General features: G+C 44.2%; 1 protein-coding gene across 1 annotated transcript in view; it reads left to right on the top strand.

The window, feature by feature from the left end:
* Nucleotides 1-8,388: 8,388 nt before the first annotated feature.
* The window catches only part of lhx3 (LIM homeobox 3), a 48,505-nt gene continuing 40,790 nt past the window's right edge, over nucleotides 8,389-16,103 (top strand). The window contains exon 1 of the mRNA XM_078425884.1: nucleotides 8,389-8,494. Coding sequence (XP_078282010.1) covers nucleotides 8,389-8,494 — 106 coding nt within the window. The remainder of the gene's footprint in view (nucleotides 8,495-16,103) is intronic.

The raw sequence follows: 16,103 nt of genomic DNA, 5'->3' as shown, positions 1-16,103 counted from the left end.
ATCAAAGATAGTCCGAGGGTCTCCACTGAGGTAGATAGTAGTTCAGGACTGCTCTCTAGTTGTGGTAAGATGGCAGGAGCCTAATAACAACAGGGAAGAAACTGTCTCTGAATCATAAGGTGTGCGTTTCCACACTCCTATACCTTTTGCCCGATGGGAGAGGGGAGGATGGAGTGGCCAGGGCGCGACTCGTCCATGATTATGCTGGCGGCCTCATCACTAACTGCTGCTGACACTCATGCATACTCCACAGAGATTCACATGCACTCATCTTTAAACACTGTGGGTTACACGTTCATGTACGCAGCTATACATCTAAGCTGGACGCACCTGATACTAAACACATTCTCAAACACTGAATATAAAGTGAACGCCGCAGTCCCATCCGGAGAAAGAAAGCAAAGTCCACGAAGAGATCAGTCTGAAGAAGGGCCCCGACCCGAAACGTCGTCCATTTACCTCCACAGATGCTGCCTGCCCCGCTGAGTTACTCCAGCGCCTTGCGTTTTGCTCAATGTTGCAGCATCTGCAGTTCCTTGTGTCTCCAAGTGCCAGGTGTCAGCCGACCAGAGCCCGCTGTTCCCCGGAGCCACGCCTTTAGCTCTTGGCCATCTCTTTACCACAGTGAAAGACAGACCCGCAAAGATCACGTCGTTGAATTATTCTATCGGCTCCTGGTCAGATCACGCCTGTTTAATCCAGTGTTGGGAACAAGCGTAGTGCGTGCAAATAGCATCAGCCTGAGTCCAAACCACACCATCGACTGGAAAAGATGCAAAATGTATGTATTGTGTCTAAACTAAAGAGAATTTTGATTTATCTCAAATGTTATCGGTTCAAATTATAAATTGCTATCGGCATCATACAATTGAAAATGACTATACGTTTAAGGGGCTTCTGGATAGGCACATGGATATGGAGGGATATGGAATAGGTGCAGGGAAATGAGATTACTTACAGCGTGTCGGTGTAACTCAGAGGGGGCAGGTAGCATCTCTGGAGAGAAGTTTCGGGTCGAGACCCTTCTAACTTGGCATTATGCTTGGCTTGAACATTGTGTTCCTGTGCTGCACTGTTTTATGTCTCAAGTCCAGTTTGCAAGTCTCCTTGTTTGACGGAATGTGACGATCAACCTATGTTCGAACCACATGCGGCCTGACCCGCTGAGTTACTCCAGCACTTTGTGTTCTATGCCTTTCTTTTCACTTCCATTTGTCTAGCATAGAAACATAGAAAATAGGTGCAGGAGGCCATTCGGCCCTCCGAGCCAGCACCGCCATTCATTGTGATCATGGCTGATCATCCATAATCAATAACCCCTGCCTGCCTTCTCCACATATCCCTTGATTCCACTAGCCCCTATCTAACTCTCTCTTAAATCCATCCAGTGATTTGGCCTCCACTGCCTTCTGTGGCAGAGAATTCCACAAATTCACAACTTGGGTGAAAAAGTTCCTTCTCACCTCAGTTTTAAATGGCCTCCCCTTTATTCTGAGACATTTTTCCTGCATCTAGCTTGTCCAGTCCTTTTATAATTTTGTATGTCTCTATAAGATCCCCTCTCATCCTTCTTAACTCCAGTGAATACAAGCCTAGTTTTTTCAATCTTTCCTCATATGACAGTCCCGCCATCCCAGGGATCAATCTCGTGAACCTACGCTACATTACCTCAATTACAAGGATGTCCTTCCTCAAATTAGGAGACCAAAACTGTACATAATACTCCAGATGTGGTCTATTGTGTGAAGGAGCTAAACGTATTATATATGTGTCTTTTCTGTTACCAAATAGAGTTTCCACTCTGCCTATTAACTATAATCTTCTCACATTGTCTGGTAAACAGATTAAAGCCGATGAGTACATTTCACTGTAACAAGCGTGATTATCAAAGGCAGTCCCTTGTTTGACAATCAAAACGCGAATTCTTAACATGAGTCTCTATGTATCTTTATAGGAACTTTGTGGCCGAGGTAGCATGTATTTCGTTGAAAAAAATCATAACTCATTTGATTGTTGATGGACATCCAAGCCGTCTGGATCGAGTACTGAAAGAGCCGGGAGTTGGCGATTGGTAACGAAAAATAAAAACTTCGAGGCACGAGGAATTGCAGAAGCTGGAATCTTGAGCAAAACACAAAGTGCTTGGGGAACTCAGCCGGTCAGGCAGCATATGGGGAGAGAATGCAAAGGCGACGATTCGGGACTTTTCTTCAGCCGGATTAAAGATTAAATCGTAATTAATCGATACTTCAATGACCAAATACGGTACACTAAAAAGATTAGATTAAAGACAACGAGCGAAAACATATTTCTCTCATCGTTCCACTGTACTATTTTGTTTGAACCCTGAAATATACAAGTCCAGGCACCGAAAGCGTTTTAGGGCATCAATATTCCGTATCTACCACCATTGTACTTTCCAGTAAAATGTCTATCGCCATCAACCGCTCTCTCTGGACAGATTTCACTGACTGCTTGCGAGCCTGCAGATACAGCATCCTTTCGCTGCTGAACATTGAGGGGGTCGAGTCCAGTGGCGACTCCCCTCAAACAAGGGAAGGGATATCGCCCCCGAGGGTCACATCGGTTCCAATGGCGCTTTGTGTAAAGAACAAAATGGGTGCTAACACTATTGGCTATAACACGAGTAATAATGCATGTATGAACACACTAAGAATGTATTATGAGTTTTGGACTGTTTTTATTTTGTTTATACGTTGATTTTTTGAAATTAAAAAGTAACATTGATGGTCTTTGTCTCCTTTTTCTCGTAATATTTCTGTCCAGAGTCGAACTAGTCGGTTTTATTGAGCAGCTGCTTCTCAAACACCTGGAGGGAGCTCAAAATATCTACCTTCGGATTCGTTAAACATCCCCGATGATTCTGATTCCCATTACCTGCAGATAGTGTCGGGGCCAGAGAAAGATCATTTCATCTGTCCTGCCGCTAGACCCACAACTGACTGGTCGGGCAATTGGCATATCCCCCGGTATCTCAATGTTGGGTTTGGGTGTTTAGTTAGAGATATAGCGCGGAAACAAGCCCTTCGGCCCATCGAGTCTGCAACAACCAGCGATCCCAGTTTACTAATATATTTGCAGATCCGTATTCATATCAGTCTGAAGAAGGGTCTCGACCCGAAACGTCACCCATTCCTTCTCTCTTGAGATGCTGCCTGACCTGCTGAGTTACTCCAGCATTTTGTGAATAAATACCTTCGATTTGTACCAGCATCTGCAGTTATTTTCTTACACTGCAGATCCGTATTAATCATTTAAGAACGTTTTGGAAACTCGTTGCCCGGGGGTATTGCCTGACTAGCCAGTCTAGCCAGTGACGAGTGTAATGGCTGGACAGATGAACTAGTCCCGTCACGATCCGCAGAGAGCACACGATGGATGTAATCTCGAGTTCATGTAGCAAATACTTTCCTGGGTTCTGCAAACTTTCCCCTTCTAAAAGAATTTTGAATTTCAGCGGTTTGATCAAGCCTATTTTAACGCTATAGATGTTGGATCTTCAGCACAACACAGAGTGCTGAAAGAACTCAGTGGGGCAGGCAGCATCTGTGGAGGGAATGAACAGGTGTCGTTTCGGGTTGGGACCTTTCTTCAGACTGACCCACTGAGTTCCGCCAGCACTTTGTTTTTTTTTGCTCAAGATTCCAGCATCTGCACTTTCTTGTGTCTCCTCCAGACGATCGTTTTCTTTTCGCACCGCATTTATTTTCAACTCTTTTCGTCGTCACTCGTGCTTGCAGTACATTTGTCGACAATGTAAGGTGTGTGTTTTTTTGTAGCGGTTGGTTTTAAATGATTATTAATGTTAGCTCAAAACCTAGCTTGCGTCGAATGGAATTTTAAGGAGTCCTGTATTAATAATTAAGGTAACTTTGCGATCTGTTTCCATGCTCGCATTGAAGTGAATGACATGGTCGCGATAAATGGATCCGTTCCTCTGCTGTCTTTGTGAATTAAAACAACAACATAAAGCTGGGAGTATAAAGCTGCCTGGTCTGATATATCCGAGGATATGGTGGGAAACTAGAGAGGAAATTGCGGGAGCCCTGGTTGAAATTTACGCGTCGTCCTTAAATACAGGAGAGGTGCCGGATGACTGGAGGATGGCAAATGTTGTACCACTTTTCAAGAAGAGCTGCAGGGAAAATGTTGGGAACTATAGGCCGGTGAGCTTAACATCTGTAGTTGGCAAGTTACTGGAGGGTATTCTGAGGGTCAGGATATTGGATGGGCAAGGGCTGATTGGGGATATTCAGCGTGGTTTTGTACGTGGGAAATCGTGTCTCACAAATTTGATTGATTTTTTTGAAGACGTGACCAAAATAGTTGATGAGGGCAGAGCTGTAAATGTTGTGTACATGGACTTCAGTAAGGCGTTCGACAAAGTTCCGCATGGTAGGCTGCTCTGGGAGGTTAGATCGCATGGGATCCAAGGAGAGATGGCTGAATGGATAGCAAATTAGCTCCATGGAAGGAAGCAGAGGGTAATGGTGGAAGGTTGCTTCTCAGATGGATGCCCGTGACTAGTGGTGTGCCTCAGGTTTCGATGCTGGGCCCGTTACTGTTTGTCATCTACATCAATGATTTGGATGAGAACATACAGGGCAAAATTAGCAATTTTGCTGATGATGCAAATATTATAGGTTTTGCAGATAGCGAAGATACTTGTTTGTGAACGATTGCAGGAGAATCTGGATCGTTTGGCCAGGTGGGCGGGGGGATGGTTGATGGAATTTAATACAGAGAAGTGCGAGGTGTTGCATTTTGGGACATCGAACATGGGCAGGACCTACACAGTAAATGGTAGACTTCTGGGTAGTGTTGTGAAGCCGAGGTGTCTAGGAGTACAGGTGCGTCGTTCCTTGAATGTCGAGTTGCAGGTAGATGTTGGTCAAAACGGCTTTTGGCTCTTTCGCCTTCATCAGTCAAAGTATTGAGTATAGAGGTTGGGAAGTCATGTTGCAGTTGTATAAGACGTTGGTGAGACCGCATTTAGAATATTGTGTTCAGTTCTGGGCACCATGTTATAGGAAATATATTGTCAAGCTTGAAAGGGTTCAGAAAAGATTTAAGAGGATGTTGCCAGGACTAGAGGGTGTGAGCTACAGGGAGAGGTTGAGTAGGCTGGGTCTCTTTTCCACAGAGCACAGGAGGATGAGGAGAGATCTAAAAGAGGTATACAAAATTACGAGAGGAATAGATCAGGTAGATGCAAAGAGTCTTTTGCCCAGAGTAGGGAAATCGTGGACCAGAGAACATAGGTTCAAAGTGAAGGGGATAATATTTAATAGGAATCCGAAGGGTAACTTTTTCACACGTAGGGTGGTAGGTGTATGGAACAAGCTGCCAGAGGAGTTAGTTTATGCTGGGACTATCCATCGTTTGTTAGACAAGTACATGGACGGGACAGGTTTGGAGGGATATGGACCAAGCGCAGGCAGTGGGATTTGTGTAGCTGGGACATTGTTGGCCGGTGTGGGCGAGTTGGGCCGAAGGGCCTGTTTCCACGCTGTATCACTCTACGGCTCTATAGGGCAGACCGTCGATTGAGGAGAGAATAACGAAGATGACTTTTAATTGCGATTTAAGTGGGACGTCAGAGTCAACTTTTTACACGCAGTGCGTGGGCAGTCCGTATCTGGAATGAGCCTCAAGAGGAAGCTATAGTAGCGGATACAATTGCGACGTTTGGACAGATATATGAATAGGATGGGTTTAGCGGGAAAGGGCTAAATGCAGGCTAATAGGTAAACGTGGGTCCGGATGGACAGGGGGGGGGGGGGGGGGGGGGGCAAAAAGGCCTTCTCTCGCCTTGTACATGTCCACGACTCTACGACTCGCCTCCTTTTTTTGGATGGAATATTCTGAAATGAATAACGTTTAGAGCTACATTCCTTTGATAATCTGCTGGAATAACTCGTATTGACTTCGGTATAGAAACAAGAAACAGCAGATACTGGATTACAGGTGAACAGTGATTCACTTTATGACATGTGAGACTGGAGCTGCGGGTGTTGTTCTGACCTCGCAGCACCTTAAACACATCGCTTTTGTGTGCGAATCCACCCATTTCTTGTCACACCTTTACCACTGTCCCGACAACGTTTAAATTGAACTGCCTTTAAATATATTTAATTTGCAAATGTAACTGGTTACCTTAATGTCAAACACACTGTATTAATGTTTCCCTGAGATGAAGTGAAATGGTTGACCACATAACACGACTGGCTGGCCACATAACACACCCACAGTAAACAGATAGTCCCTCGATTATATAAGAAAATAACTGCAGATGCTGGTACAAATCGAAGGTATTTATTCACAAAATGCTGGAGTAACTCAGCAGGTCAGGCAGCATCTCAGGAGAGAAGGAATGGGCGACGTTTCGGGTCGAGACCCTTGTTCAGACTGACCCTTGATTATATGTCGATTGGTTCAGTAATAACCCCCCCTCACAAATGTATGGAAATACTATATTTAAAGTGCGGGCATTTTGGTATCGCTTTAAAAGCATGTTTGCACTTGGCATTTACACGAAAATGGCCAATATCTTAAGAATACTCTCGCCATTTAAATATGCCGATGGCAGTAGGAGGATAGAAATATCAGACAGAGGAATTGGTCATTCTGGGCTCCGGTCTCTTCTTCCTCACAACCACCCGGAGAGCCACCCTGTTTGTCTGTCTTTAACTGTGCATTTGATGCTGTGTCTAACGAGCATTATTTCAGCGTTGGAAGTTTAATTGCGTCCATCCTACAGGGGAAAATAAAACTAACAACAAACAAGTGATGACACAAGGTGCTGAGGTAACTCAGCGAGTCGGGCAGCATTGGTGGACACGTGACGTTTCGGGTCTAGACCCTTTTTGAGATTGATTGTCTGAATCAGTCTGAAGAAGGGTCCCGATCCGAAACGTCACCTGCCCATGTTCTCCAGAAGTCCTGCCTGACCCGCAACGTTACTTCAGCGCTCTGTGTCCTCACTTGTTAATTTTGTGCTTTATTGCTAGGCGAGTTTTTTCATGATTTAGTTCACATATCCATTGTTTGCAATCAGGGAGATTGGGATGTTTAAAGGCGGAGACGGTGACAGCGTGTACCAACGAACGCCATTTGTTTCAACCGTACCAGCATCTGAAACCCGAGGGCACTTAGTCTATGTAGATACACAGTGCGAACACATTTATGTCTCAACATTAAATTTGTCGTGTTCAGGTTGCTTACCGTCCCGTTCTGAGAAAAGTATCGAACACAATTATTCCCAGCCACCCAGCTACTGATCGACCAGCTGCGTATCTGGGGAACTATAGTCTTTAGTTCCAATGTGCACGGTCTTACAATTCTTGCTCGTCATATACTTATTCAAAATCCATTAGAAAGTTAAAACTTATTTGGAATTTTATTTTAATCGCTACATTAAAATGAGCGTACAGTCGTCCCACAGTATAAGAACTAGAAACTTTATTCTCAAAATAAATTCAACCCAATTCTCGAGGCAAGCGCCCATTTATCATTTATCAAATATACCATTCTGTTAAGTGCATCGAGACATTTTCTCCGTTGCGGATATATAAACTCCCGTTATTGCTCCTGAATAAACAAAAATGTTTTGTAAAGAAAAGACAAATGTATCTCTATCTTAGCATTTCACTGAGAAAACAGGTGTTTGAATCATTGTTTGAATGAAGCGGGTTAAACATATTAGCGAGCTGTTTAAATATTGTAATCTCCGTGTCTGTGCATGTGCATTGATGTGTAGCTCAGTATATGTTTCTATGTATTATTTTGTGTATAAATATCACAAATTGCTAGAGTAACTCAGCACTTTGTGTTTTGCTGAAGATTCCAGCAGTACCTCAGTGTAAATATCTGTGCCGTGAGGAGAGAGTTGTCGCACGGATGCAGATACCAATATCCAAGGATAAAAAATGTAAATTATATTTCTTTAATAATCAAGTCTTCAACGAATTGATGCGGAGGATAATTTCATTAGAGGAGCGGCATTGTGCTGGAATAAAGGCAACGCGAAAGGAGGCCGCCTCTCTGCACCGTCCCATTGTGTAAAACACACACCGACACGTGCATGGCTATGTATTTGGCGACACGGGTGAACACACACCAGTCACTGCGACCACCCCCCCCTTCCTGTCAGCCCGAGGACAGCACAATTTGCAGCGGCATTTGTTATGCTAAAAAGTGAACCTCCCTCCCAGAGGCGATTTGCGGGGTCAGCTGATCACAGGAATCCACATTCGTTCTTCTCACAGACACCAGTAGCTTCGGCTGCGACTCCCTGCCGCGGTTACCCAGGAAGGGATTATACACTCCAACCTGCCTTCTCCCAGTCATACACTTAAGATATTATTTATGAAGAAAATTTCCGTCGAAACTCGAAATAAAATGCTGCTGGAGCACCCTGGACCAACAAGCTGCACGAAATCGACAGATCGCCCACGGTTAAACGGCAGTGCAGGTAAGCGATATTCCAAGTGCTATCTCAGCTTGAGTTTAATGAAATTAAAATGTGCGTTTCAGACAGAGCGGGTAAATTACACGGCTCCCTCTGTTAAATAAAAAAAGAGGGAACGGTCTCCTCTTTGCCGCCGCTCACAACTTCGCACACACCCGCGCATCCTTTCTCAAGATGACTAAGGATGAGCCGCCGGTTCCAACGGCCCTGGGCTAAAATAACAAAACACGCCCCGATATTTAAGTCAAAGAGGGGCTTACAAAGTGAACAAGGAAGCATTTTTAATGCATTTGCAACAGTTTGACAGTCGTGCATGCAACGTCCGAGTCCCATTATGATTTAACAAGCCAATATTAAACCTTCTGCCGCCCCAGTTAATACTTATAATGAATATGTAACGAATAATGTAATGTGAGAGGCTATTTAATATGCTGAACATTTTGTACGAATTGATGCACGGGCTGTTTTGGAACGACATTCTTAAGGTCTTTAAGCAATGCAAAAGGAGTGGATTGTATTAACTTCATTTCATTTTTAAAAGATAAATTGTAACTTTAACCACCCTTCTGCTCGCTGGCAAGCGGTACACGTTATGAATATGCAATGAGGCTCATTGTTAGGAAATTCTATCAACAGATGTAGAGCGCGTGTCTGGTCTGGCCTGTCAATACTGGCGCATCATTCATTGTTCGGCGTTGGGAGAGACAGCAGTAGTTTTCTGTAACCTCGAATAGCACCATTCACCAGTGTTGTGCCAACCCCCCCCCCCCCCCCCCCCCCGTCCTCCTCCTCACTCCCACCCCACTGCTTTTGCCGAAACCCACGGGTATAGCGTTGAGGTGAGGTATCCCGGCCCCTGTCAGGTGGAGTTTCGATGCCACAGATATCTGCTATTGTCCAGAGTTTCCAACCTCCCACAGACACCACAGCTTGTCACCCACCTCTACAACCGCCTGTGCTGCGTGTGTGTGGGAGGAGTGGGGTGGCTGGGAAAGGGCGGAGGTGCAATTTGGGCTTTAGAGCGTATTCCCAAATTCTCTCCCGACTTGTCCCAGTGGAGACCGGAGACCCGTGTCCGGGAATATGATGTGGGTGGTGGGTGGGTGGTGGCAGCGGTCATTGTTGTCCGATGTGGAGCTCAAGTCGAGGAGAAACAAAATAGGATGGTTTCCATAAATTGCTCGATCGGCAATCATACCTTACCCGCGGGCAGCCGGAATCGTGAATGAACCGCCTTCGCAGTGTTTAATCGCATGGTTCCTAATATTATGTGAACGTTTTTTTTATCGGTAACCCAGCCCATCGGTTTTATTTTGTTGTGTCTGTAATTTCCGTTCCCTCGCTGCAGTCTTGTTTATTTTACGAGGAAGTTGTCGCTGGTATTCCGAGACACAAGGAACTGCAGATGCCTGTTTACAAACAAAAACACACACAAAATGCTGGAGTAACTCATCAGAACAGGCAGCACCCGGGGAGGACATGGATAGGCGACGTTTTGAATCTGAAGAAGGGTCGTGTCCAGAAACGTCGCCGATCCATGGCCCGACCGACCGAGTTACTCCAGCACTGTGTGCATAGAACATAGATCTGGAGTAGGCCCTTCAGACCACCATGTCCAAGCACCCCATGATGTCAATTTAGATCGCTTGATATTTAGTGATTTGCACAACCAGTAGAATATGTGGTGTATATATGGGTGAGAATTACAGAACAATACTGTAACAATTCTTGCACTTAGCAGACCAAACCAACATTTAAAACGGTAACGTGGTTGATTAATCTTGTTTCGATTCAAACTGTACCGAGGGAACAATATGCTCTCGTAATCATTAAAAATAATTTAATCCTTTCACTAGTCAGATTTTCGTGCTTCTGATTTGGGCGATTTGATATCCAATGTAATAACTTAAAAATCAAGTGAGAGTTTTGATGCGTTCTGCACCCAGGATAAGATGGAATAATCTTGTTTGTGAAATGTCCCATTCTTGAATTTGGAATTTGCCTCGGCTCCAAACGAGTTACCAGGGTTCAAAGTCTGACTCCACGTTAAACGAACCGAGCCGCTGGTCCTGTTAGAACACGGAGGGGAAAAAAGCAGAACATGCTGGAGATTTTCAGCAATTCGGGCAGCAACCGGAGAAAAGTTGGTGTTATAACCGGTGACATTTAGTCAAGGGCTTTGGCGATATTCTCCCCATGGATGCTGTCTGTGGGGTTTGTTTGTGGAATTTGTTTTATTTCGGATTTTCATTGTCCGTAGTTTTAATTTGCTTTATTCTCCATTATCTTTATAGCACAGTTGCGCCGGGCTGTGCTTGTGTGTGCGTGTGTGTGCGTGTGTGTGCATGTGCGTGTGTGTGCGTGAATGTCGAGGTCGATATAACCCCCTCGACGCCGACAGTCGTTAGATTTCGTCTTCCTAAACACATAGCCGACCAACTTTACGCGTCCTTCTCTTCTACATCCCTTCATGGTTGAAACCCGGCGGATCGGGGTTATGTCTCGTTCAAGACATTTCTCTCACTCCAAGTTTTATCCCCATCGCCACCACCCCTTTATGCCAGCGATCAATAGGGCGTAAAAATAATTATTGGAGCGTTACAAAGTTGGAAATAATCATTGCAGCTCGGCACACCTTTCACCAAAGTGTGTTTGATATACTCCGAGAAACCAAACAAATGGGGCATTGATTTTGAATTCATCAGAAGATACATCAGTAGCGCTGCGTTTGATTTCCCAAGGCTCCTCTCGGCTTTAAAAATCAGTGTCAATAAAATTTATCAGGAGGTTACTTAAGATTTTATTGAGCGCCGGTATCTTCCAATGTAAACAGGAGATCCTTGAGGTTTTTTTTAACACGCTTTACTTTTACAAAATACAACCGCATTTTATATTTGTTTCTGAATAAAGCCCGTGGGGTTTTTTTTCAATGAAAACCTTGGACTGTAACGACGGGGAGTTTGGGGTGAATTTCTGCCAATCCTGCAGGTTTCTGAAGGAAGCGCCACTGTGTAATCGGTAAATAGATGCATTGTCACAAAACTGCGGGCAGCTTTTGAGACCGGGTCTCTGAGTGGAGTCTTTAGTCCGATCATGCATGTGTTGTTCCGAAGATTATCATGACACGGGGGACAATAGGTGGGTGAGTATAGAACACTAACGAGGTGCGGAATGGAACTGAAGCTTGCTGTGGCTTTGCCACACAGGTGACTCTTTTACTTCCCTCCACCTGAGTTGGATATACTACCCCCCCACTCCCAAGTGTCCTTCGTCATATATACTCCCTGTATTAGTTTGTTATTTGATCTATATATTTAAGAGGGACAACTGACGCAGTTACCATAAGAGTACTGTCTGATTCACCTCAATCCCAATACGGACATTGGACTTGGTCTGTGGAACTGGTGCACTACAATGAATGTGGAGAATAATATTCTGCACTGTGTATCTTGCACCTTTTGTACTTCAGTTTAACTTGGACGTATTTATCTAAACAGTATTATCTGATTTGATTTGGATAGCATTGCAAAACAAAGTTTTTCACAGTACCTCGGTACACAGGGCAATAATAAACCGAAACCTAAACCTGGTCCTCATGTAGCGTGAGTTCTGCAAAGATGCCACTGACATTTTGTCTGACACGCAGATAAGGCAGATCGTGCATTTATCACACCAGTGCTATGAAAGGTAGAATTATTGTATAATTATCCAAACACAGCAAGCTATCAGTACCGTGTGGGTCATTAACTCTGGAGAGATGCTCGTTCACCGCTGGAATGGGCATATACTGCACGCTTTCTGCATATCGAGAGGAGATCCAGTGTTTTCAGCTTCCTATACAAATATTTGAAACAATGGTTATATAATTCAAAGGTTTCCGGACAGCTCAGTACCCGCGAAACAAACGCCATGGACAGTTCTCGGTTCTTCGAGCGAAGGTGAGGGAAAGAAAATATATAAGAATTCACTCACTGAGCAGAAGGAGTCTGGCCACTGGCAGACTCGGCATATGATCATATAGCTTTGAATGAATAGACACTTAAACCATCGCATGAAACAGAACTGTGAAGAGGGGAAAAAACAAGAATATGATTCTGCAAGTGCATCGAGTTTGCGGTCATTATTTAGTTATACCTGCGTGTGAAACTGAACTCTGCACACAAGATGATACACAGTCTCGGCAATGGGTCAGGATTCTCAAGCATCGCGTCTGTGAATAGTTCAGGCTTCCCAGACTACATAAATAGGTAAAGATGTAAGCACACGGGTTTATTTAATGGCACACATTTATAATTAGGACTGATAGTAAACTTGCACGTTGCACATACGTAGCATGCTAGACATCGATGATATTAAAATGGCTATGCCTTTACATACATTGTGATGATAGAATAAACTCCCTTTTTAAGGGTAGATTTAGTTACAATGGTTGGAGAAAACTTTTATAGTTATATAAATCATCCATTCCTCAGTTTAATGCTCTAAGTTTAATGTTGGTTCAAACGAATTTCAATTCAGTATTCGAACACAAGTCATACATTCTCAATTATTTAAGATAGCCACAAATTGCTGGAGCAACTTAATTGGGTAACAATTCCACGGCTACTTTTACATTTTAGGAATAGTGCCTCAATGTGCAGTTGGCCACAAAATGAGTGGCCGCAAATCCAACTGTAATACTAATAATTTTGTTTTAGAATTAATTTACTGAGCATTGTTGATGACGCTTCTTTATGTTCGGGGTTTATTGTAGTGATTACTTTTCTTTAGCCACACAGAACCTGGTGTGTTTTATTTTACTGGCAATTTGTCTGGGGCATAATTATGGTAATATTTCTTTTAAATGAAAACATCAAATTAGTTATTAACGTTGCAATATGATTTTTTAATTTAACATTATTGCAGATTGCAAGGCTCAGCTTTGTGCCTGGCGATTTATTTTCCTTTTGTCATTAAATCTTGGTTCTTATCTCGGTAATGCCTCGGATTATGGTTAAAACAGACAGCGGATTAGGGGCACACTGATGTTTTGGGCTGACATATGCCTCGTCTTCTCTTCCGCCCCCACCTTCTCAATTCTCCTCGAGCCGTTTATATCCAGAATAACAAGCGGATACTTTGAGCTAGTCCGCATATGTTGAAGAAAAAAAAATGTGATTATAATAGTGCAGTTCGTCAATGGGGCAAAGTTCAGTTTGTGATGAGTCTTCGAGTGTATATATATTTTTAAGTGGCGTGATATAAGTGGAAGGGATACATTGGTCCATAATTTAGTTAATGGGAGTCGACATTTAAAATAAAAAATTATGTTAAATTGCATTGTGAAATTAATCGCATACCCAGTTTTATATTAGAAATTCCGCTAACTAGCAGAAACGCAAATACTCACATCAGCAAGTTTTTACATTCCATCTGTGAGCATTCGTTATCATCAGCCAATGTTTCAGTGGTGAACCAATGTTGTTATGGAAGGTTTGGGCACAAGTTCCAATGAATCGGGGTTCAAGGGTGGATACAATGACGCTTTGGGGATCAGGATGGTAAGGGAACCCCGTTTCATTTCACACTGAGCTTAGCGTGGATCGAAATCGACTCTAGTCATCCATTTACTGACGAGAACGGAGGAAACACAAGGACATCTAGAACTATCGGTCACTACATCCTCGCCCACCACCGGCGCCCGCTTACCGCAAACCGGTCGATGAAATTGATCAAATATCTCGTGGGGTAACGGGTTAAACCGTGGAATTGTATTCGGGTAACAATAAATGAGATTTAGTTAAAGTATCGTGGAATCGTCAGAGAACAATTCGTCTGTATTCTATGAGTTAATGCAATCAAGTCTTGGTCCGTTGACCACGACTCCAACTGAAACGAGAGGACCAGACTTTCTGAACTCATCATCCAAAATCTAGTGATCTGTAATCTGGTTCTACTTTGTGGTTTGTGAAAACATAATTATATTTGCACTCCGCATAAGATCTGTTGCTTTAACAGCTCATTGTGCGCGTCTGCATGAGTGTGTGTGTGTGTGTGTTTGCGTGTACATATATGTATGTATGTTCGTCTATATGTGTCAGTGTGCGTATTTATGTTGTTTGTGTGTGTGTTTTAACCATACGTTTGTCTATGCGTGTATTTTTGTGTGTTGCTGACACTGTTTTCACCCCCAACTTTGCAGTTTTAATGCGACTCGTGTTCTTACATTTCGAGCACACAGCTCGGATGTGACATGTAAGTGTAGCCGTGTTTCTAGTTTGCTCTCCTCTCTCGTTTCTGATCGTCACTGCCCATTAGTTCTGTTTATTTCGCCGTTATCACTTTACTCTTCGGCTCGGTGACATTATTGGATTTCAGCGGGCGCCAGTATTTTGCTGCATAATTGATGATCGAGCCCGGATCATTCCCATGCTTTCCAAGGGCACCCAGGTTATTTATTTCTCCCGCCGCCAGCGCCCTGCGCTCTTGTGAGCGGATCGCCTTTGGAATACAGCGAGGGGGGGAAACTCTCTTTCAAGGTGCTTTACTGTGTAAACGGCAGATGTGTACAGCGGGAAGAAGCACTGTCACACTTCCAAATGGGATGAATTTATCCAGGGTTGAAGAACGGCCTCGACCCGAAACGTCACCCATTCCTTCCATCCAGAGATGCTGCCTGTCCCGCCGAGTTAATCCAACATTCTGAGTCTATCCACGTTGAATTTACCCAATACATGTTCAAGGACACGTCATATTTTATCGATTCATCGCGAACTATCCGCTAGTTATACAGTCTTGTTAATGTTGATATCGATGTTTAATATGAAATAAAGTAAACCGGGTGAAAATTATTTCCCTCAACTAGTGGTGGGGGCCTTGAACTTTCAGCGGCGGACATCTTCAATACATTGAAGATGTGAGGTTTAGTTTAATTTAGTTTAGTTCAGAGGTAGAGCGCGGAAACAAGCCCTTCGGCCCACCGAGTCCTCACCGACCAGCGATCCCCGCACACTAACACACTAGGGACAATTCACATTTACTCCATGCCAATTAACCCTCAAACCTGTACATCTTTGGGGTGTGGGAGGAAACCGAAGATCTGGGAGAAAACCCACGCAGGTCACGGGGAGAACGTACAAACTCCGTACAGGCAGAACACGTAGTCAGGATCGAACCCGGGTCTCTAGCGCTGTAAGGCAGTAGCTCTACCGCTGCGCCACCGTGCCACCCTCAAGTGTTGTAACCTGTTGTGGCCCAGGCAGTGGGCAATGAGATGAAGCTGGCTTCATGCTGACGGGTTCGGACACGGTGGCCAACGTCCTCCTTCTGAGTCCCAATTTTCCACAATGTACAAATTGATTGAAAGCATGGAAACAGGCCATTCGGCCCACCGAGTTCACGCCGACCACCGAGCACCCGTTCCCACCAGTTCTATGTTATCTCACTTTCTCATCCACTCCCGACAAATTGGGGCCTATTTTACAGAGACCAATCAACCTACAAACCTGCGCGTCTTTGAGCTGACGGGGATGAAACCGGAGCACCCGGAGGAAACCCATGTGGACATAGAGAGAACGTGCAAACACCACACAGACAGTACCCGAGGTCAGGATAGAACTCGGGTCTCTTTCGC

This window comes from Rhinoraja longicauda, chromosome 31, assembly GCF_053455715.1.
Source record: "Rhinoraja longicauda isolate Sanriku21f chromosome 31, sRhiLon1.1, whole genome shotgun sequence".
NCBI lineage: Eukaryota > Metazoa > Chordata > Chondrichthyes > Rajiformes > Arhynchobatidae > Rhinoraja > Rhinoraja longicauda.
This window is presented reverse-complemented; position numbering and strand designations above follow the sequence as displayed.